General features: G+C 36.7%; 1 protein-coding gene across 1 annotated transcript in view; it reads left to right on the top strand.

Annotated features, from left to right (window-relative positions):
- LOC145672417 (uncharacterized) overlaps positions 1-23,462 on the top strand; it is a 572,617-nt gene that overhangs the window by 432,969 nt on the left and 116,186 nt on the right. Inside the window, exon 5 of the mRNA XM_081741570.1 lies at positions 22,346-22,576. Within this exon, the coding sequence (XP_081597696.1) occupies positions 22,346-22,576 (231 nt within the window). The remainder of the gene's footprint in view (positions 1-22,345; positions 22,577-23,462) is intronic.

The following is a 23,462-nucleotide window of genomic DNA, read 5'->3' as shown; positions in this document are numbered from 1 at the left end:
GGTTCTATAATCTTGATCTCCCAATCCAACTTTTTTAAGTCGAGATTGTGTGGTGAGAAACTGGCTAGAGATATTGTGTGATGAGGAATGGACTGTACTCTAATAGTTGACGTAGCCTGATGGTTTGTCTATTTCCCAAGTGATCTGCCCCGATTATGGTTCGGAGTACACGTTCGCCTCGTCCTTCATAACTTCGGTATTGAATAAGTAGATTAAAAAAAACATAAGGTCAAACACAACGGAAAGGCTCCAACTTTTTTTTTAAAGCCAAGTTTGACTCAGTGGTAAAACATTTATATTTGATGTAAAAGACCTGGTTCGTTCCCAGGCCAGTAGTAAAAATGACCTTCTTCACGGATCTTCTTGAGGTTTACCTATTTCTTACCACTGTTTTCTTTTTACCACTCTTCTATCATCATTCGATTTTAGTTATTGTTCGTTTACTTTAGAAATGGTTTATGCGTGTGACGTTAAACTAAAGGCTTCAACTTGTTCTTGGTTTTGTTTTACTTTCTTCTTTCAGAGGACAATCTAGTAAAGCTTTCAGACATGATTTCTCTCTACAAGCGTATTACCTCTGCTGAAGGTAGGATTTTTTTTTTCGTTCTACCCTCCTCCAAATGCGGCTTACCGAGCCTCTGTCAAGTCTGTTTGAAACGAAACTGGGCATGAAGGCGACCGGTGCATGCTACTGAACACAACTTCTGTAATCTTACGTCGGCGTGTTTCGAATGGGCCAACTTTAACATACCATACTCTTTAGATATATTGTGTTTTTCGTAAGCATCTTTTTTTTTCTCTTGACAACGTTGACGGTCTCTCCTTCTCATAAGGTTTTTGTATCTATGGCTGTTCACATAAAGATTAACAAGTACCAATGTCATGTGTACAGCACGTGGATGAGTTTTGTTTATTTCACGTGATATTTTCTCAAGTAATATTCATACCGGAAGTACTAAGTCTACCACTTCCGGTTTTAGTAGAGAGATTAGAGTGGAGATGAAATATGTTCTTAAACGCTTAATTGGTTGCAGAAACAGCTCCTTGTTATCTATTAACGTTTTTACGGTCAAGGTTAAAACTGAAAGTGGTTGACTTATGCCACTTCCGGTTTGAAGAGGGTTAAGATGGAAGATGATTTCTATTTTTTAGAACATTAAATCAATTCCAAAAGCAAGTTTCTTACTAGCTCTTGTTGATCTTACTCTATGTAGATCAATATTGAAACCGGAAGTTGTAGTTGCTTTCTATCATTTCCGGTTTCAGTCAAATCAAGGGTAGAGGGAGCGGTTCCATCTTTTATCCTAACTCTCAGTTCAAACCGGAAGTTGCAGAAATCAACTAGTTCTGGTTTTGCATTGATCGCTATAGAGAAAACAACGGTAATAGCGAGTATACGGTTCCTATAATCACTTTAGCGTCTTCTACTAAAACCGGAAGTGCTAGAAACATATTACTTCCGGTTTCAATATTGATAAAATATTACATTATGAAAACCAAACTCTTTCACGTGGTGTACACGTGACACTGTTACTTGTTCATATTTCTGCTAATGTATGTTACATCTTCGGGCAATAGCTGATAATAGCTTAGGCTGCCGAAACGTCATTTGTACATACTTGTAAACATTTTTACTTCGTCTTATGCAATGGTCATCACTTTTTTCTTTATGTCAAGTAGAAATGAAGTAAGCGAAATAAATTATCTTTAGACAAAGACTTTGTCAAATAACGAAGCTTGAGCTTTAATTGTTCTACAGACAGTGTCATTGTAAAACTGTACCCAGTGAATTCGCTCGGTATCTTTGTATTGTAACATGGAGCACCGTTTTTTTAGCTTGCTATCAAGCCACATCATAATTACCAGAACGAGGCATACAGACGGATTGAAAAAAACAGCAACAACAGACGGTTGTGGAGGAGAGGGAGAGGCGCTATATGAGATGACATGCAAAGAGAGTGCGGGACCAATACAGCAAAAGAGCCTCCATGTTAATTATGTCCTTCTAGTATCGGAGCAGAAATCAACTCATTATATCTCTATATATGACTCTCTTTGGTCCTTCTCTCCGCTTGTGGGTGTGTGTGGATGAATGATCTCTCTCTCTCTCTCTCACACACTCTGTGTGTGTGTGTGTGTGTGCGTGTGTGTATGAGTGTGTGTGTTTAGAAAGAGGGGCAGTACGAACGTCAGATGAAAAGAAGAACAGTCGCAAATATTGAACTGGATGGAACCATAATTAACAAGGAAGATAAAAGTCACGTGAATAGCAGACAATATATTCCCAAAAAAATACATGTGTATCTTTTATTTATTTATAAACAAAATATTTATTTATTTTTTAAGATAAATCTATAAGGTAGGTAAAACAGGAAGTTGGTACAAGAACATAGCACCATTGAGTCTCATATGTAGAATTCAGTAAATACACTTTAAGAGGACTAATCACTGCGCAATTAAAATACCACTAATTTTTACAGTAATGATGTGGTATCTTCAAATAGATAAAAGATAGTCGAAATTTGGAACAAGAGCGCCCTAGACAATATTATTTTGCATGATGTACTGTTATCACGGGCCACTTATTTGCTTTCCGTTTGCAGCCATTTATAAACGCGAAAATAAATGCCGATTATCTAAATGGCTGGAAATCGAAAGCAGATAATTGAGTCGTGATAACGGTATCTCATGTGATATAATGTTTTCTAGCGCAGTCTTGTTCGTCATTTCGATTATCTTCTATCTATTTGAAGATATCACTTAATTACTGTAAAATTAACGGTATTTTAATTTCGCCTTTATGGGACCTCTTACGGTGATAAATTGTAAGTTTTGTTAGTAACAGTTTCTTAATTGACATAAAATCCTTTATCGTAAATGCTGTAATTATCTTATTAAATATTGCAATGTTCTATACGGGATGTGTATCGGAGTCAATGATTTACACGGGAGTTGAGTTGGGTTGATTTTGAATTTAAGGTCCCTTTCAGCAGCGAGGCTATATGAGACGTGGACCTACTGATTAACGTGGAATCCGATCTACATGAGCTTTCTCCGGGAATCGAACCGTGCTCTCCTACGCCAAAGGCGTGTACGGTAACCGCTTAACCACAAAGGAGCTCTGGTGTGCACGGGAGTTTGTGAACCTTCACTGTTTTATTATAAGAAATAGATAATGTTTTGTACAAAGTTTCTATTTAGTTGTCTGTAAGTCTTTAAATGCACTAAGTAAATTTTCTTAGTGTAAGATAATTCCTCTGAGTACACACTGCTGTCTTGGTTAGGATATTGTCTTAGCCCATAGCAACCTCAGACAGGATAGGTTTACACTCCGTAATCCATGGCGGTCTCGGGAGTAAATATTACATGTTTACACTCCGTAGGCCATAGTGATTTCGGGATTTGTTATTAGGATAAACCTCCGTAGCCCATAGCAGCCTGGAGAGAAGGTATACGATAAATCTTTGTAGCCCATGGCGGCCTCGGGAATAGGTATTTGTAGGTGAGCGATCAGCACTGACACTGACAACTTCTTGGTCGTATCGTCCGCTTTTATAGCTGTCCTTTTGAGGGGAGGACGTGTGGAGGGATAGTCGGATTTCTTCGTGTCTTTCCGTGTCCTCTTTGTTTCTTCTTGAAAGATGCAGTTCCCTCCTGTAGTCTACCACTGTTCGTTTATAGTCATAAAAGCACATATTTATAGTGAGAATATGTTGGCTTATAGTATGTGATGATGTATGGATCCTTACAATATGTTGTAGCATTTGCTCATGTGGCGTGTTAGGTTAGGTGATAAATTTTCTGAAGTTGAATACGGAGTATTACAAAACAATGGACAATATTGTTTGATCTCTAGGTACTTGCGTTTGTTCAAATATGTTGCTGTCTACTCAAAAAAAAATTAATGCAAAATTTAAGCATTTTGAAAGTACTTTTAGCCTCCTTTATTCGTTTTTAACCAACTTCAAGAACAAGAGGAGGTTCCAAGTTCAACCTGTATATATGCAATATATGATCCGAGTATATTCACACATAACTTCGACATAGTCGTACCTATTTTGAATATTCTGTTCTCCTTTTGTTAGGAACTGTATACCTTCCCATATAAATATCTTTAGTATTTGATGGAATATCAAATCGAAATGTTGAACAAGAGCGTCCTAGACAATATTTTATTTATATTATATGAGATACTGTTATCACGACTCAATTACCTGCTTTCGATTTCCAGCCATTTAGAAGATCGGCATTTATTTTCGCGTTTCTAAATGGCTGCAAACGGAAAGCTACTAAATGGCTCGTGATATCGGTACATCATGCAAAATAATATTATCTAGGGCGCTCTTGTTCCACATCTTTGGAGCTAGACTATCAAATACCTGAGCAGATGCTGGGTTAATAACGACAAAGTAACATACTTATAGGCAACCATACGTTCGTAAATGTGATTATGGTTGTATAACAGCACAGGGGTTGTACTGTAAAGTTTCGGAATACTTTCATAATACATTATACTGTCTCTGTTGTTTGTACCATTTTAAACCAATGCGTTACGTGTGGAAGATCGGTTAAGCCTTTTTTTGAAATATTGATTCCTAAAATTTCGATAAATTATTTCATTCCATATGAAATACTATATATTTGATATATGGTGCATGATGCATGTATCAGATATTGATTGATTGATTGATTAAAATTTAATTGATAGCGTCAGCAACCAGGCTATTTGTTCCCGTAACGAAAAGATATAGTTAGATCAGATTATCTACTCTTGAGGTCAGTATTCACCCATTCTAATTACATGAGTTGTAGCACAACTTCTACTGTGCTTAAGCAAACCATTGTCTATATCAATGGATACCTATATCGGTTGAACTATATATTATCCCTTTGCATCTGATGATGCCCGGTCCCTGCGCTATATACTTAATGTTGCGACTGTGATTGAGAACTGTACACTATAATTCCATAATTTCCAGTGCGTTTCGTCTAGACCAAGGGTTCGCAATCTTTTACACTGGCGTACCACCAAAGCATTACCACCGTAAGTCGTACGTACCACCAGCAACGGCTCGCGTACCATAAGTTGAGAAACTCTGCTCTAGACTATATATAGCAAAGAAGCTGGCCACCCTAATTCTGTTCTACCGACTTAGTTGACCCTCGGAGAAACACTCAGACAATACGTATATATAAAGCACCTTTTTAGAAGTAGGTGTTGCGAGGAAAAAATTTGAGTGGATATCGAAAGTCGAACAAGATGACAATTCCTTCCACCTTTCTTTTGTCCTTTTTCGTGTTTTCTGGTCTCAATTGCAGACCCCGTTTCTTTCGTTTTCCTGTCATTATACTCATCTGCCACCACCATCAACTCTTTCTCAACATCAACTTATTTTTTTTATCCTTTCTTTCTTTCTCTTATATATATATAAAAAAACTGTCCTCTTCAATGGTAGCGGCTGAAAACGTTTTCAACTTGAGAAGAACGAAGACAACTTTTTTTAAAAAAAATAGTTATTGGATTTGCTATCCCATTTCGTTTGGTGGTTCTGTGGCGCTTTTGCGGAAGGAAGGATATCTCTGACGATGTTCTCCAGTTGAATTTTCTCAGAATACTTTCTCTTTTTTTATTTTCACTGTAATTGTATCTCTGTATCTATCGTCTCTATATTCTTCTATATCTGTAAGTTAAATACACACACACACACACACACACACACACACACACAAAAATATATATATACAGGGTGTTAGAAAAATTTGTCACAATATTTTGAGAATAGATTTCTCACATTAAAACAAGAAAAAAAGTTCATCTGGACCTGTAGTCAGAAGAATATTATAATCTTTTGTGTAGTTTTGTCTCATATAAGGAAGAGGTAGAGCTGTTAATAAAAAGAGCGTCCGGAATCGAACTCCCACTACCAGTTTTGTTATAATAAAATCCACTATAAAGTATTTGTACAAAAATACTATACAACCTGATCTCTAATTCAAAAGGTAAGTAAAAGGTAGTCTTTGACCGAGTGGTCGCAGACAGGATCCCCGCAAAGTCCCGAAGCAGACTAAGAGGAGTGGAGTAAGGGACCCAAAGCTCCGTGCAAGCAGCGGGCTGGTTAGTTGACCAACAGAGCCCCGAAGCAGGCTAAGTGGCTGTGATTAGGATTCCCAGTCAGAGCCCCGAAGCAGGCAAAGCCAGGAGAAAGGAAAGGCGTAGTCCCGAAGCAGACTAGAGGCCCTGGGGTAGGTTACTCCTAAAGTCCCGAAGCAGACTAGAGGAGGGTCACCAGAAATCTGGTACTGAGCTGGATTCTTCTGTCCAATTTATAGCGTCCCTTGGGTGGCGGTGGCGCTGCTGCTTCAATTTTCGTCTTCTGCTCCGTGGGAGGGGCTAAACGTCGTCTGCAGGTGATTGCAGGTCCCCCTGGTGGAAGTTCCTCTTGACGAAGCACGAGGTGGTGTTTATAAACACTTGATGCGTGGATTTGTTTGTAAACAACTTCACATGGGATATTACAATATGGACCTGTAGTCAGAAGAATATAGTTTCGTTGTTATAGGATGCAAAAACGTGAAAAAATGAACTTTAAAGGTCCATACTTCCACTACTAATAGGACCGATCGTATTCATCTTTCAGAACCTCCGGTACTTGCAAAACCACCTTTGAGACGCTATTTGGGAGTACTTGATCACTCTCCACCTACCTCTCTAAAAATTGGTGTGCAAGTACTGGTGCATTTTTAAATATAGATATTTGGATAGTTCACATACCAGTTCCTCAGTGATTTTGTGATCCAACTACGATAGGTCTCATAGTAGTGGAGCTGTGAACTTTGAAAGTTTACTTGTTTCGCGTTTTCGGCACCCTATAACTCAGAAACTATCCACTTTTGAGCACAGGTCTATATGAACTTTTTTTTTTTTTTTTTTTTTTTTGATGTGAGGAGTCTGTTTTCAAAATATTGTGACATTTTTGTAACACCATATGTATATATATTCTTTAAGTAGCGTGGTGTCACAGTTTGCTACACAAAATCATTGAAATTCAAGTAGTTGGCTACCAGAATGCGATGCTATATAATATATGATTATAATTCTGACGCCATACGCTTGGATAGCAAAGTGAGCAAGAAGATCATTTCAACATTGAGTACTTTACTTAGTAAGTTTTGCGCGGCCGTGGCTCAGTGGTAGAGCGATCACCTCCTGATCCGAGGGATCCCTGGTTTTATCTCAATTCCTACAAAGTTGGCCTTGTGGTGAACAAACACCGTATGCTTGGCCTTTTCTGTTTCCTCCCACTTGTCATTCTACCATTATTATCCATGTCATCATTACCCTCGAAATATAAACGTGGGATGTTGAACTAAACAAAAAAGCAGTATTTTACGGAAAACTTTGTCCTTTATTAATTTTAACAAATATTCGTTGTCAATACGAGTACGTGCTGCGTTTGCAACGTAGTTAATCAACTTGTGCATCATATACTTCGTTATGTCTCAAACCAACGTTTGTTTATGTTGTTTCATGTTTTTTCCTCGAATTGTTGTTCTAAATAGCAATAATTGAATTTCTTCTGCGAAAATTTGACTAAATTTAAACTAAAACTTTGATGGTTATAACCCGGGAACCAAAAGTCTGAATAGGAAAATATTTCGCATGACTACAAAGCAAATGAAAGTCTATTTCCTTGCGAAGTTTGGTGAAGATTGGATCCCACGTTAGGCCATAGGTCCGCGTCTTCTATAGTCTCGCTGTTGAAAGGGACGCTAATCAAATCAAACGAAGCTCGAGATTAATCTATGTGGCTCAGCGTAGCATAGTCGCTAACGCTGTCGCCTTCGGTGTGAGCGGTTCCGGATCCGACCCCCGGTGGGGATATTCGGTCGAAAAGGTGTAAGCTTTCTCAGGCCAGCCATTGTGAGTTTTTTCCTCATTCATACCAGGCAAATGCCGGCCGGGGTGGTACTTTTCAAACAGGTCCCAGACCGCTTCCTTCCTTCCCCAATGTCCTCGATAATGTTCACCGAGAGTTCTAATCTGACATCATACGTAACCGGCTTAATGTCATAGATGCCAATAATGCTCAGCAATATCTATAAATGAATAAATAAAATCAAGATTATTCTATGCTTATGTTAATATAGGCAACCCACCTTACCATAATGTAATGTGGGTTGTCTACCATTCCGGGGTATTTGCTATTATGATATGGACATCACGATAAGAGGGTGAAAGTAAAGTTCCCCTCCGTCCATTCTGAACTGGCCATAGGAAATAAAATGAAGTATTTCAGTTTAACGTCTCACGGCGAAAGGAGACGATGATTAAAGCAAGTGAATGATGATAGAAGAATCGGTGGAATGGGAAAGTGGGAAGAAACGGGAGGACCTGTTAAACTGAAATATCCTGTTAGAAATTATTGGTTATTTATTTCTGTGTGGTATATGTAAAAAAAAAAAAGAAAAGAAAAAAAAGAAAGAAACCAGATTTTGTATATCGGTTGTTGTTGTTGCCCTAATGGTGACATCCATACTGCTAATAATGACACAAATACTTCTAACAATTAGACACATATTTCTTGCAAGTGGTAATTTTTATTCTGCTGAAACAGGCTATTTATAAATTTATTTATATATCTACTTATTTATAAATGTATTTATTTATTTATCTACTGTGTACTCTGTAGTAGCAGATTGTGTCTATTATTTACCTCCTAACAGTGACACATTTATTGCAATGTGAATATGTACTGAAATAGATTTTCCCTAATATGAAATACTCCATTTCAAAAAACACTGCTATACATGATTATTTTTGTGCGCCTTGCTGTGTAGACAACCCAATTAACATTAAAGCAATGATGGGATGCCTACTCTGTAGGCTAAATGTGATGGATGATGTAAAATGAAAGCAAATGAGTGTGAAATTATAGTTTTTTTTTTTTTTTTTTTTTTGTACGCTCTTCCACGGGAACTGCACCAAAGACACGCAGCCGTTAAGTCACTAGACCAACGGGGAGAGCAGAATGTGAATGAGTGTTTTAATGCAAGACAAAATATAAGAAAGTATAAATGTTCTCTTCGAAATTAAATGATAAGTTTTACGTCCTACGATTACGCTGGCTCCGCTAATGGAGTCGATGATTATGAGAAATTAAGGAAACGGTGGAATGAAGAAAGTGGGAGGAAACCCCGAGAAAACCCACGCACACGGTGTTTGTCCGACACAAAGTTCACTTGGCGCGAGCTGGCATCGAACCAAGGACCCCCCATGCACCAGGGTGAACGCTCTACTACTGAGCCACCGCGGCCTTTGTTCTCTTGAACTTCGATCAAAAAATATTTAAGGCACAGATACTTTAAAAGTGGCAAACGTTTGAAATTAATATCATTACAGCGTTGTATGACCAAAGATGTAACATCTACAACATTTTTTTTTTTTTTTTTTTTTTGCAAGTTCTAAGGATATACACTGACTTTTAGGGTTTCATTTTTTTGTATTTGTAATATTTTTTTCTTACACTTATTATTATTTACTCTCTATTATAAACTGTTTATTGCCTTGTTTTTGTTGTTGTTATGTTCTTTCCGTCCTTAGATTTGTTCTTCTTCTTTTTTTTAAGTTTAAAAAGGCTTCTTTGGGTTTTTAGTAATTTCTTTCCTCATTCTGGGTCACTGAACTATTTTTGTTCACCCTTTTATATATATAGTTCTTTCTTCGTGTTGGAAGAATAATAAAAGAGAAAGAAAGAAAGAAAAGGTCAATACATCAGAGGTCTCTCTACTTCTTTTCACTATATTCAAGAGAAAAAAATGATAATAAAGAAAAAAACAGGAGAGCCTGGAGAAACGAAAAAAAATGAGGAAATGGTAAATTACCTACGTTTAAGCTCCAGAGAATATTCATGTCGCTATTAATTCTTTTTTCTATTTTTTTCTTCATCTTTTCCACTTTTCGTTTCTCTCTCTTTCTCCTGTGTTCGCTTCAAAACCATCTTCTCCTTTCTGGTTTTTTCCCTCTCTCTTTCTTTTCCATTCCGGAAACTACAAGTTAGCGTGACTATTCTTTCTGTTTTTTTTTTATAAAACCCTCTTTCTTTTCACATTTAATACAATGGTTTCATCAATATTACTGTTTTCCTTCATTAAATATCTCCACACGGAGCTGAGTAGATAACCTTAGGCATCCTTCTTTATTTTAGAGTCCATCCTTTGCTTCTTCTTTTTTTTTAACTTTTCATTTTTCTAATTCAGTTGCTTTTGTTCCTGGTCATCCATGTATTTTCAAATGTGTTATGTGTCAAATAGTCTGGTCATTATTGCACTTTATATGATTGTGACAACCGTCATTTTATTGAAATGAAAATGAAATTTTTGAGTTTTACGTCCCACGGTTATGCCGGTTAGGCTAAAGGAGACGGTGATGATGAGAGGTGAATGAAATGGTGGAATGAAGAAAGTGGGAGGAAACGGGAGAACCCCGAGAAAACCAACGCACACGGTGTTTGTCCACCACATAGTTCACTTGGCGGGAGCAGGGTTTGAACCCGAGACCCCTAGCACCAGAGGTGAACGCTCTACCACTGACGTCATTTTATTGTAGAGACTTGGAGTTTAATATTGGCAATAGAAATTCAATTTTTATAACAAGTTGACGGTATCTTGTGTACACCACGCGAATAAATTTGAATTGTACGCCGTTACTGGTAGAACAAATAGAACGTGAAATAAAAACCAAGGATAGGAATTGCAAAAGAAGCCTTTAGGAGGAAGAAAGGCATTATTTTGTGAGATCTTGAATAATAAAGAGTTGAGTAAACAACACATAAAATGCTTCGTGTGTAGCATTGTACTGTATAGGTCAGAAACATGGACATTACACAAAAATGCTGAAACATTTACTGAAAGCTTTTGAAATGTGGGTATGGAGAAGAATGGAAAGAATTAGCTAGTTCGAGCATAAAATGAATGAGAGAAAGTTACAAATTGTGGGGGAGGAAAAACAATTTTAAATATTATTAAGAAGAGGAAGAGAAACTAGTTGGGATATTGGCTAAAAAGGAACTGTATCATGAGGGATGTGCTAGAGGGTACGGTGACAGGAAAAAGAGGGAGGGGGAGAGGAAGACTACAATTAATGAACTATATCAAAACAGAGAAATCGTACGTGAAGAAGAAGAGGTTAGCGGAAGACTGTGGAGCATGGAAGCTTCTCACTGTGAGCAAGTGACTTGCCAATAATGGCTGAATACCGGTGATGTATGCCGTTATATTTTCTCAATATTAAAAACCGGAAATGTAAGTATATTTCTACTCTTTTCGGTTTTAGTAGAAAAGTTAGAGTTGAGGTGGAATATAATGAAGATAACAAAGAGTTATCAGAGACTATAACAAAGGAGTCCATAACAACTTTATATATCTACTCTGTCTGTCTGGCCGTGAGACAAAAATCTTTTTTTTAAAAAAAAATACTACATTGTATCACTATTAGTTTTTATTAGGGTGTAGAGTGTCAAAAAGTTAGAAATAGAGTTGATTAGTAAACGTGATATTCCAACCGGAAATGGTGCAAATAAAACCATTTCCGGTTTTAATATAGAGCTAAAACAGTAATTGATAACTAGAATTGGGTTCCTGCAATCGATTAAGCGTCCCAAAAATAAATTTCGCCTCTCTCTGCTAAAACAGAACTGATACAAATCCACTATGACTTCCGGTTTCAATATTCATCTATTTAAAGCTCGATCGATACGAGATAGTGAGAAGCATTTATTTTAAATCGATTTAGCGTTGTAAGGAAAAGTAGCATTTTTTTTTCTCTTAAGAGTCTTCATTCCGGCCAAATTAAAATACCGCTAATTTTACAGTAATTATGTGATATCTTCAAATAGATAAAAGATAATTGAAATATGGAACAAGAGCGCCCTAGACAATATTATTTTGCGTGAGGTACCGTTATCACAAGTCACCTAGTGGCTTTTCGTTTTCAGCTGTTTAGAAACGCGAAAATAAATGCTGATTTTTTTTTAAATGGCTCGAAATCGAAAGCAGATAAGTGAGTCGTGATAACGGTTTCTCATGTAAAATAATATTGTCTAGGGCGCTCTTGTTCCACATTTCGATTATCTTTTATCTATTTGAAGATATCACATAATTACCTGTAAAATTAGCGGTATTTTAATTTCGCCGTTATGAAGACTCTTAACCAGGAGCGCATCCAAAAACGTTTGTTGGGAGGGGTCCAAGGATTTGGGGGATATCTAATCCTACAAGCCACTACGTCATTGTAGTATTGAACGGAAATTATTTTGCACCCGAAAGAACGATAAGTAATTGTAAAAATACTTCCACCTATATTTTCAGAATAAAAATGGTAAAACTAGATTGTTTTTATAAGAGAAAGAGTACAGATGAGCAGTAAGATCAAATTTTCGTGCTACATCAATCATTTTCCTGTTAAACAACTATAGTTTTATTGAGGAAGTATGAAAATGTATGTTGAGTTAGGAAGTTTTGGGGGCCCCCTTCGTAGGTACGCCCCTGCTCTGCAGCATAAAGTCAAAAAATCGCATAAATGTGCCCATAAATATCTGAACGAATGTACGTAAATTAGTTGGATTCAAGCTTATCGTCCCTTTCATAAGCGAGGTTATTTTAGACGTCACTTCCGTGAATCTGGCCCCCACCCACGTCGGCACTAATTTTAAAACCTATGCCAAAAGTTAGTGTCCAGTTAGTGCTGATGACCTCTAATGTTGAAAATTTTTGTGCGTTACATAGACGTCAAAAAACAGAAAAAAAACTGGGTGGGGCTAGGTTCATGCTAACCCCACCCACTTAAGATGAAATCTATACTACAAAGTTAGTGTTGACGATACTGCATAGAAAGAAAATTAGTGCTATTTATCTTATGATAAAAAAATGATTGATCGATTGTTTTGTTTGATAATGCCGCCATTAAAAATTTTGGAATACGTTTTGGCTTTCTGATAGCATCACTAATTTTTTATGCGACATGGACAACACTAATTTAACACTAACTTCGTGTATAGGTTTCATCTCAATCGGTTAAGTAGATTGGACTAGCGTGAACCTAGCCCTACCCAGATTTTTTTTACGTTTGTGAAACAATACAAATTATTTTAACGTTACAGGTCGTCAGCACTAATTGGACACTAATCTTTGGCATAAGTTTTAAAATTAATGCCGGTGTGGGTGTGGACAGATTCACGAACATTTAAACATCGATCAACTTAAAGTGGAAACCGAATCACATAAGCTACTACCGGGAATCGAAGCCGAGCCCAAAGATGCGTACGCTAACCCATGTACCCATAAGAGGGCTCTAATAACACGGGATCTGTAGTGTATTCTGAAGCAAACATATCCTGATTATTATACTTCCTAGAATGCAGTACTCGCTCCCTCACTTCCCCATATCTGGCACAAAACCTACAATAATGTTTCCTACAGGGAAGATAGCTGATATTATAAAATGACTCAACCAGGGCAGGTCAGAAGAAGCCATAAGTGATGGTTTGCATGTTTCGTACTACAAGTCCCCTCCCGCAAAGGTTCGCACACCTTTTTTCCCATTTTTCATGGACGGCAGACGATTTATGATCCTTATGGATCCACCATGATATTGACGTCACTTTTTGTCCATTACATTTTTCCCTCACCCTTCCCTAGCGTGTAGAGTATCCTTATGTAAACCCTATATATATATATATATATATATATATATATATATATATATATATATATATATATATATATATATATATATATATGTGTGTGTGTGTGTGTGTGTGTGTGTGTGTGTGTAAAACCAAATGGGAACACAACAAAATCATGTTTGGGTGTCATGAAGAAAACTAATGTTTATCATCTCCTCCCTCTCCTAGTGTCTATTTTGTAAACCCTATCCCCCTTTTTTCTTCGTGTATTTGACTTGTTTTCCCCTGTCAATGAGAGCCGGAAAGAAGTGGAATGATGCTTTTTGTAGATAAAAACTAAAATACGGGGTGAATTGTTGTATGTATCAACCCTCTTTCTCATTCACATATTATATTGTACCTCGTTTCTTTTGAGCACAAAAAGGGGTTAGAAAACAATGCGATCTAAATGATAATACATGAAAAAAAAAGTGAAAATTGCAGCTTGCATGCTGTCATTTCGTTCTTCATCATGTCATGTGTAGCGTGTGTAGCGGATTGCGATATTGCTTTGTTTTTTTTTTTTCTACGTTACGTTCCCTTGTTGATAATTCTTCATTTCTTGTTTGTCTCCACTCCACTTTCAGATCTAAACTCTCTGCCATTTTTCGAATCATAAATGCCAGTTTTTTCCTTCCGTGTTACATTGTTAAACATTGAGTTCGCCATACGTGTAGTGTTCTTGAAGATTTATGCCTGACTATATTGACTAATCGGGACTATTATCGTGTACTAAGTAGTTTAAAATTGACATCAGTAAAATGTGGGAATATCTGCAGCCGTCTGTACTCTGTGTTCACTATGTACTAGTGCAATCTACAGAATGGTTGAGAAACAATTAGGCACTAAAAACTGATAAAAATTTTGTGATATTAATTTTTATTTATTAGAAAACATGTACACTCATGTCCAAAATGATTGTCGCATATCTATAACTGTCTTCTTGTAAGGATATAATTTGACAATGATTTTGCAGGGTACTTTTAATACTGATACTATGTGTATAATCGGGTATATTTCTGGTAAATTTCATAGAAAAGGAATTATAAATACGAAAATTAGAATGAGTAAAACAAAATATTGCTAAATGGACAAGAAGGTTTTATTTTCGTTTTATTGTTCTTATTTACTGCTCTTTTGACATGAAATTTTCCACATACATGCCTTTGCGGATTATACACATACTAACATTATAAGAAATACCGGGCGAATTCGTTATCAAATTATATTCCTACAACAACATATTTATAGACATGCGACAATAATTTTAGACATGAGTGTACATATCCTTCGTTACATAAATAAAACAAAAGAATACAGCTATTAAATCTCGACATTGGCGCTTGTGTTGTTAATCATCTTCCTCAAACAGCCAGGAATACAATCTACATTTTTCTGAAAGAAGTCAGTTAAAATGTTGGCAATAAGCTCTTGAATATGCGCCTCCCATTCCTTCAGTATGTGAGATTTGGACTTATACATCTCCTCCTTAGTGTAACACTACACGAAAAACAAATCACACGGAGTGAGATTTGGATTGCTTGCTGACCATTCGTGGGGTACATGTCATCCAAGCCAATACCATGTTAGAAGGGCCCTGACAAAAGGACACTGGTCAAAAAGGGCCCCGCGTTGAAAATGCTCGGTTGAAAGGGGACCCTGGTCAAAAAAGTCTGGGTAATAATACTTTTGTCTGTCATAATACTTTTGACTAACCTTTAATACAGATCCACATGTATGTTGTTTCAACACAAATAAATCAGGTACTGTCCACAGAATATTTTTCATCTAGTCGGCTCTTCGGAGTACATCTTAGGTTTCTTGATGTGAGGCTCTTTCGTTGCGGAGCCCTTTTGACTCTGATCTTTCTTTTTTTTCAAGCCTCTACTTTCCCCTGCCTTTGCCATTTCATATGGTCTTATTAAATGGCAGACGCTACTGCCTCTTACCCCTAATTCTCTCTCTACTACTTTTTAAATTTATTTTTTCGTATGATTTATCTCCTTTTTTTTTATGATTGGCCTCAGTTATGGTGAGGTGAGGCTTACGTTTTATTGGCATGATACCTAAAACAAAATTTAAATTATGCCCTATTCTTTATCTTTTTCTTTCTTTTTTCTTATTTTTTATTTCCTTTTTTTTAAAAATTGAAAAGATTCACAAAGGCACACACACACACACGCCTTTCTGTTCTTGCTCTTTTGTCTTGGTCTTTCTGACGTGACAACGTTCAAGCCAGTGTCCAGGAAGCTCGCTCATAAACAGGGAAGTGGTCCGCCATGGACCCGGGATCCTTTGCAACAAAGACGCACTAACCACTAAACCACTGGGAAGAGGAAAAATAAACTGTCAACTTTCTTATTTCTAGAACTATTATATGTTTGGTAAAAGAAAATCATTTTTTTTTTTTAGTCTTAAAGTTCGAGAGTTGAACGTTTTAGGCTAAACGAGACTGGTCTTAATAAAAAAAAAAATCATTAAATAAGAATATTGGTAGGAAACGCGAGAACTCAGAGAAAACCCACAGACATATGTTATCCACCTCAAATTCACATGGTCAAGGATCGAATAAAGATACCTGACACCAGAGGTGAACGCTGTACCACTGATCCACCGTGCCCCCATCCTTTTATTTAAAACATGTAAAATTAACGTAATTTCATTTTACGTTTTCGCGACTCTTAAGTTCGCCAGAATCAAACCTGAACCTCACACTTACAAGAGACACTCGTCCCTTCTCTCAGTAGGAGAATTTCCGCTGCTACAACGGAGGAGGGTTCGAATTGATATTATTAATTGGTGACCCATGACAGTAACCTTTAGTTGTAGAGGTTGTTACGTTGATGACCCTGGAGGAAGGTTGAGCCAAGTAGTTCCTGCTGACGTCATCGGTTTTCATTACTCTCGGGACCTGTAGGATGGAACAAGGGAGGCTTGACAATGGAACACGCCCTAAGGTGTGTCCTCCGGGGAGACTCCATAATCTTGGTGTCGTTGTCCAAGCTTTAGTAGGTGTGAATAAGACTCATTTTTGTGCTATTTTATTGCGCATTTTTCAAGCCAGTAACCTTATTATCGTTGGTTCGGATATTGTTTCCTGTTATGTAACCGCTCTACATATAAAGCTTAAAATTGACTGTAATAAGGAAGTAATGTAAGCATTTTCTTAAAAGTACCTGCTACATTACACTTGCAAAGGTCTACAATATTATTAAAATTTCAGAGAATTTTTGAAAAAAATTGAGAGACACAGAGACGTACGCAGGGGGTGGGTTCTGGGGGTCCGGACCTCCTCCGAAATTTCGACTTTTGTGTAAATTTAGCCTAATTTAGGGGCAATTTTAGGAATTTTAGTATAAAATACTCTCATATTGAGTTTGGACCCCCCGAACTAAATTCTTGCGTACGCTACTGGAGAAACATATCAATAGATAGATCTGTTTGGGCTGAACAAAAGGTGAGTGTACAATCTTACGCGTAGTTTTCGAGTAAATTCATTTTTCTGATTAACCAAATAATTGATGTACGCTAACACCACCATCCTTTAAGGTGGAACTAATTCTGAATTGTACACCAATCATTTTTTTTTCATCATATGACGCTGTAGCGAGACAACAGAATATATAGTATGCACTGAGAAAAAAATTTGCATGTGGCTTACTTAAGGGTCTTCACTACGGCGAAATTAAACTATCGCTAATTTTAGACTTTTTCTGTAATATCTTCAAATCAAATAAAAATATTCGAAAAGCAGAAACGTAGTGAACTAGACAATGCGATTTTGCATGTGATACCGTTATTACAACTCATCTATCTGCTTTCGATTTGCAACTGTAGAAAGATTTAGCGGAGTTTTTTGCGGGTTCTGTAATTAGCGGCATATCAAAAGCAGATAGGTGAATTCTTGTAAAGGTATCACATACAAAATTGTATTGTCTAGTTCACTACGTTTCTGTTTTTCCAATATTTTTATTTGTTTTGAAGATATTACTAAAAAAAACTCTAAAATTAGCGGTAGTGAAGACCCTTGAAATCGTATGTTACATTTGTAAATCCTGTAGTTTTTGGACTTAACGTACAGCAAACGTAGAACTGAAAACGTATGTTTTATAATATTTTCTGTATAAGTGTTCCATCTATACGTACTTTCCGTATGAAACAATATAGGCAGTCAGGATCTCACATTCAAAACGGGCGCATATAACATATAGCTTATGAAGGTAACATACATATATGTATGTAATATAAGGAAGACTGTTAGATGTCAGACATCCTGCAACGGCATGATGTAACATATAAGGGAAGTGCGTAAGTAGCATACGGATAACGTATGCTCTGTACTGATTTTTGTAGTAAGAAAGAGGATATATTTGTACAATATATCGCTGTCCGGAGAACTGATTTTTCTAGCGTGATTTATATGATTAACTCGCAAAACTTTCAGTTCTTTTAGCTTCAGTGTTGCTCAATATTATACATACATACACACACACACACACACACACACATATATATATATATATATATATATATATATATATATATATATATATATATATATATATATATATATATATATATATATATATACCCCTGACAGTGACACATGTGCCCATAACAGTGATACTCATTGCTCTAACAGTGACACGCATACCTCTACCTGATACACTGAGAAAAATCTGTTCTCCGGACAGCGGTATAGTGTACAAGTATACCGAATCCTCTTGCTTACTACAGAAATCAGTACGGAACATACTTTATTCGTTACATAGGCACTTCCCTTATATGTTACATCATGCCGTTGCAGGATGTCTGATATCTAACGGTCTTCCTTATATTACATACATATATGTATGTTACCTTCGTGAGCTATATGTTATATACGTCCATTTGTATGTGTGATCCTGACCGCCTATATTGTTTCGTACGGAAAATACGTATAGATGGAACACTTATGCTTAAAGTGTTATAAAACTTGCGTTTTCAGTTCTACGTTTGCTGTACGTTAAGTCCAAAAACTACTGGATTTACAAATGTAACACACGATTTTACGTACGCCATATACATTTTTTTCAGTGTATACATAGTCGTAACAGTGATGCACATTGTCCTAACAGGGACACACATAGTTCTAACAGTTTTACATATACTGTTTGTAATATACGGGATGACCCTGAAAGATGTGTACAAACTCCGGGAGGTGATTGGTGACATTAAAAGAAGACAAATAGTCCTCTTGCATGTTGTCGAATTCCGCGTCGTGTACGAGCGACAGAGGTGACAATTTTGAATTGACAATCGAATCCTGACAACTGAAACGGAACAGAAAGATATGCACAAACTGCGGGAAGAAATTTGTGACATCAAAACTAGTTAAATGTGGCTATAAACATCAGCAAAATGGTACATTAGGCAGTTGCACAGACAGAGATAGTTTGTGCATCTCATGTTCATATTACACTTGTTTACGTGTCTTACATGTGTTACCTATTACACTTGTTTACATATCTTACGTACATATAACAATTGTTTACATGTCTTACGTACATATTACATTTGTTTACATGTCTTACGTACTTATTACACTTGAGGGCGCGGTGGCTCACTGATAGAGCGTTAACCTCTGGTGCTTGGGGTCCCTGGTTCGATCCCAGCTTGCACCGTGTGGACTTTGGGGTGGACAAACACCGTGATCGTGGGTTTTCTTGGGGTTCTCCCGTTTCCTCCCACTTTCTTCACTTCATTCATTCCTCATTATCACTGTCTTATTTAGCCCAACCGGCATAACTGTGGGACGTAAAACTTAAAGATTTCATTTCATTTAATTTTTTTTCATATTACACTTGTTTACATGTCTTACGTACATATTACCCTTTTTTATGTTTTACGTACATGTTCTACTTGTTTACATGTCTTACGTTACATGCAACACTCTTTTACATGTCTTACGTTACTACACTTGTTTACTTGTCTTACATACATTTTATTATACTCGCCTCACCTAATTACATGGATTTTCTTACTGGTATGTTTTGAATAAATCAGAGAATACTGTACGAAAATAGAAGTTTAGCAAAGAATATATCAGCCAGTCAGCTACAGACTTTCTTGAGTTTCATTTTTTTTTTTTAATTCTTACAGATCAGATATTCCTTTCGTACTTTCAATATTCTTCCTTTTCCTTCCATCTCTCTATCGTTTTTGGTATCTCCTTTCTTCTCTTTTTCTCTTCTGTTCCATCTTTACTCCAGTATCCACTTCCCCTAATCTCAATCAAGGAGCTCTTTTCGGTTTTATGAAGAAAGTTATAAGTGATCTGTTCTCATGCTTATATTAAAGTCAATTTTTTTTCTGTCTCGTCTTCCACTTTTTCTTTTCTATTTTTTTCCATCCCGATTCTTTTTTTCTTTTACCTTCTTATCCTCTCTCTTTCTCTTTATACTTCCATCTTTTTGCTTTATTCTCTTTCTGCGATTGGCATCGCTTCTCTTCTTCTTTTCTCTCTCGTACTTTGTCGTATAATATATTATAAGAAGGCGAAAATTTTTCATCAGAAAAAAACTGGAACGGGCATCTAATTTTAAACTGTATCATAATAATGTTAGATCTCTCTTTCTTTTTCATATGCACCTACGCATCCTTCGCCTTTTACAAAGCTAATTTTAATTAGTTTTCTGCGAATTTTAGTTTTTTGCTGGAATTATAAATCAGGACAAAGTTAGTTAATGAGTTTTTATTAGTTTCCAATGAGCTTCTTGTGAGTGGTTGGTCTTTTTTACGGGTAGTCCTGGGTTCTTCTGATTAGTAGGGTGATCCACACAGTACGTATGCTCAATAGGCTAATGAACAGAATGAAATAAGTTGTCATAAAAGTAGAATGAAAATCAAGTCCACAATTTTGCTCTACTGTTATCGTATACTAAAGATAATCCAGGATCTCTTGATGTTGGTCTAATGGCTAGCGCGTGAGTCTTTAGTGCATATGCTCAGGAGTTCGATTCCGAGTGAGAGAGCGCAAGACATTAATTTCACTATCATTGACTGCCATCAGGCATAATCGTGGAATGTAAATGAAATGAAATGAAATCTTTCAATTTTACGTCCCACTTTTATGCCGGATAGGCTCAAGGAAACGGTGATGATGTGATGAGAAATGAATAAAATGGTGTAATGAAGAAAGTAGAAGGAAACGGAAGAACCCCGAAAAAAACCACACACATATTTGCCCACCACAAAGCTCACTTCGCGCGATCTGGAATCGAACCAAGGACCCTATGCACCTGAGGTGTACAGTCTGCCACTGAGCCACCGAGGCCCCAATCCTGGGACTTTAAACTAAAGGAGAATATTCCACGATATCATTCCTTCCAAATAGTGACGGCTCTTGAGGGAAAATACATCAATAAAAGTTAAAATTTGATCGCTTCAAACGTACCGAATATCCTAATTCTTCCTCGTATATTTTTTGTCCGGCCCAGCTAATTTTATCCTGTCTTCTCCGTACCCACATTTCAAAGGCCTCCAGTCTTGTTTTCGTAGTTTTTCCGTGATATTCATATTTTTTCTCACACGAAACATTTTGGGCCGCGGTGGCTCGGTGGTAGAGCGTTAACCTCTGATGCTTGGAGTTCTTGGTTCAATTGAGCTCGCGCCAAGTGAGCTTTGAGATAGACAAACACTGTGAGGGTGGGTTTTCTCGGAGTTCTCCTGTTTCCTCCCATTTTCTTCATTCCACCATGTTATTCATTTCTTATCATCTACGTCTCCTTCATCCTAGCCGGCATAAGCATGGGACGTAAGACTTACAAAGCTTTCATTTCATTTTACAAAGCACTTTTTGAGTCTTCTTTCCTTAACTCGTTATTCAAAGACACACACTAGACGTTTCTTACTTCTAAATGCTTCTCTCGACATTCATATCCGTGCTTTTATTTCACTTTTGCGTTTCATTTCATCACTAATAATACTACCCCTGTTTCGAAAAGTAGTCACCTGGTTCTATTTTCTTCCTTCCTCCTTTCTTATTTGATACCGACCGCTTCGTTCCAATCAGCATTGCTTTTGTATTTCTAATGATTATTTTCATCCCATGTTCTTTGAAGCTTTTACTCAAGTATTACTCGTTATTCAGTGTGTTATCACAGTCATTTTCAATTGAGTGATCTGTGACGTCACAGTTTACTTTTTGCCTTCTCATCGAGATGAGAAGGAGCTGGCAGGTATGCTGAGGTTGAAAAGAGACAGTGGTGGCAAGCAAATAAGAACAGCGGTAGCGTAATTGTTGGTTTCGCAGACATATTCCTCGTAGGTCCATAACTTTGCGTACACTTGCAACACTTGGTGTTCTACGTTATCTCTCCCCTTCTTTCCTCTTTGTGTTTTCCTCTGCTTTTCTCAGATTGAAAAGATACCTCCTACGTCACAGATCGACCAGTTGGAAATTACTGCTCTAATATCTAGACATGCCATGCTGTTTATTGTATCAGGTCTTTTCATGACAGTTCGTGATTTTGTTTTAGGTCTTTTCATGACAGTTCGTATTGTATCAGGTCTTTTCATGACAGTTCGTGATTTTGTTTTAATTCTTCATTTATAATTTGTATCTCTTTTTTTTATCATTCCAGTGGAGACGTTAGTATGCCTTGCAGCCTGGAAAGAAGGTTCCACCCGCTATTTAGTAGGAAAATTAAAACACAAAATGGCGACCACAAGTGAAGAACAGTACCGTTGTTTTGTTTTTGACAAAAGGCATGAAAACAATGTAACAATCTTCGAAGTGGCTCAATCTGGAGATGCGACGTGCAACGGACTGCTTTCGGCAAGAGAAGGCTCCAGAACTATGGTGCTAAGTAAAGGTAGGTCAATAATTTATTTCTTTTTATTGAAACATGTGTTTTATATGCTTTCTCACTAATATATAAAGGAACACACACACACACACACACACATATATATATATATATATATATATATATATATATATATATATATATATATATATATGTGTGTGTGTGTGTGTGTGTGTGTGTGGTGTGTGTGTGTGTGTATGTCTTTCTGTCTGTTATCAGATTTTCCATAGAAAGGAGTCACCAATTTTTGTACACAGACAGATCGTCATCAAATCTAATCGCGTACGAAGCAGTTTTTTTTAATTCTCGACTCAAGGAAGAATTGCGCCGTTCAAAATTTATACAAAAATGATTATAAATAAATACATAATAAATAATAGTTATGGATACGCACGAGACAAGATTTGTCGCTGTCTCGTCTCGAAAATGTGCTGTAAAAGTGATGCCTCGACTCGAAAAATGTATATTTCTCTATTGGAACAGCCGTGTCTCGACTCGAATTTTCTCAGGAAAATCCTGTCTCGACTCGTCTCGTGCGCATCCCTAATAATAGTACCTATGAGGTAAGGAATCTAACTGTTTTTTTTTTTTTTTCAATGTTCCAGGTTACATACCTTTCAGACTTTGGACTTCTCGTACATTAAGAGACATGTCAGTTGACCCGATCGGTCTTGCTTGTCGTTCTATGTTTCACGCATGTCTTTACTTTCAAAGATTTTATATAAACATTAATAATATATTCTTCCTGTGGGAAAAGGGGTATTTCAGCCAGTAGTAATAAATAATAATTTAATTTAATAAATAACTTACTAAATAATAATTTAATAAATAATTTAAATGCAACATCGTGTACTTTAAGAGATATTTCAATTATATTTCAAGTTGGTGGAAA

This window comes from Thermobia domestica, chromosome 16 (genome assembly GCF_964235325.1).
Source record: "Thermobia domestica chromosome 16, izTheDome1.hap1.1, whole genome shotgun sequence".
Classification (NCBI taxonomy): domain Eukaryota; kingdom Metazoa; phylum Arthropoda; class Insecta; order Zygentoma; family Lepismatidae; genus Thermobia; species Thermobia domestica.
Note: the sequence above shows the minus strand (reverse complement) of the source record. Positions and strands in the feature narration are given on the sequence as shown.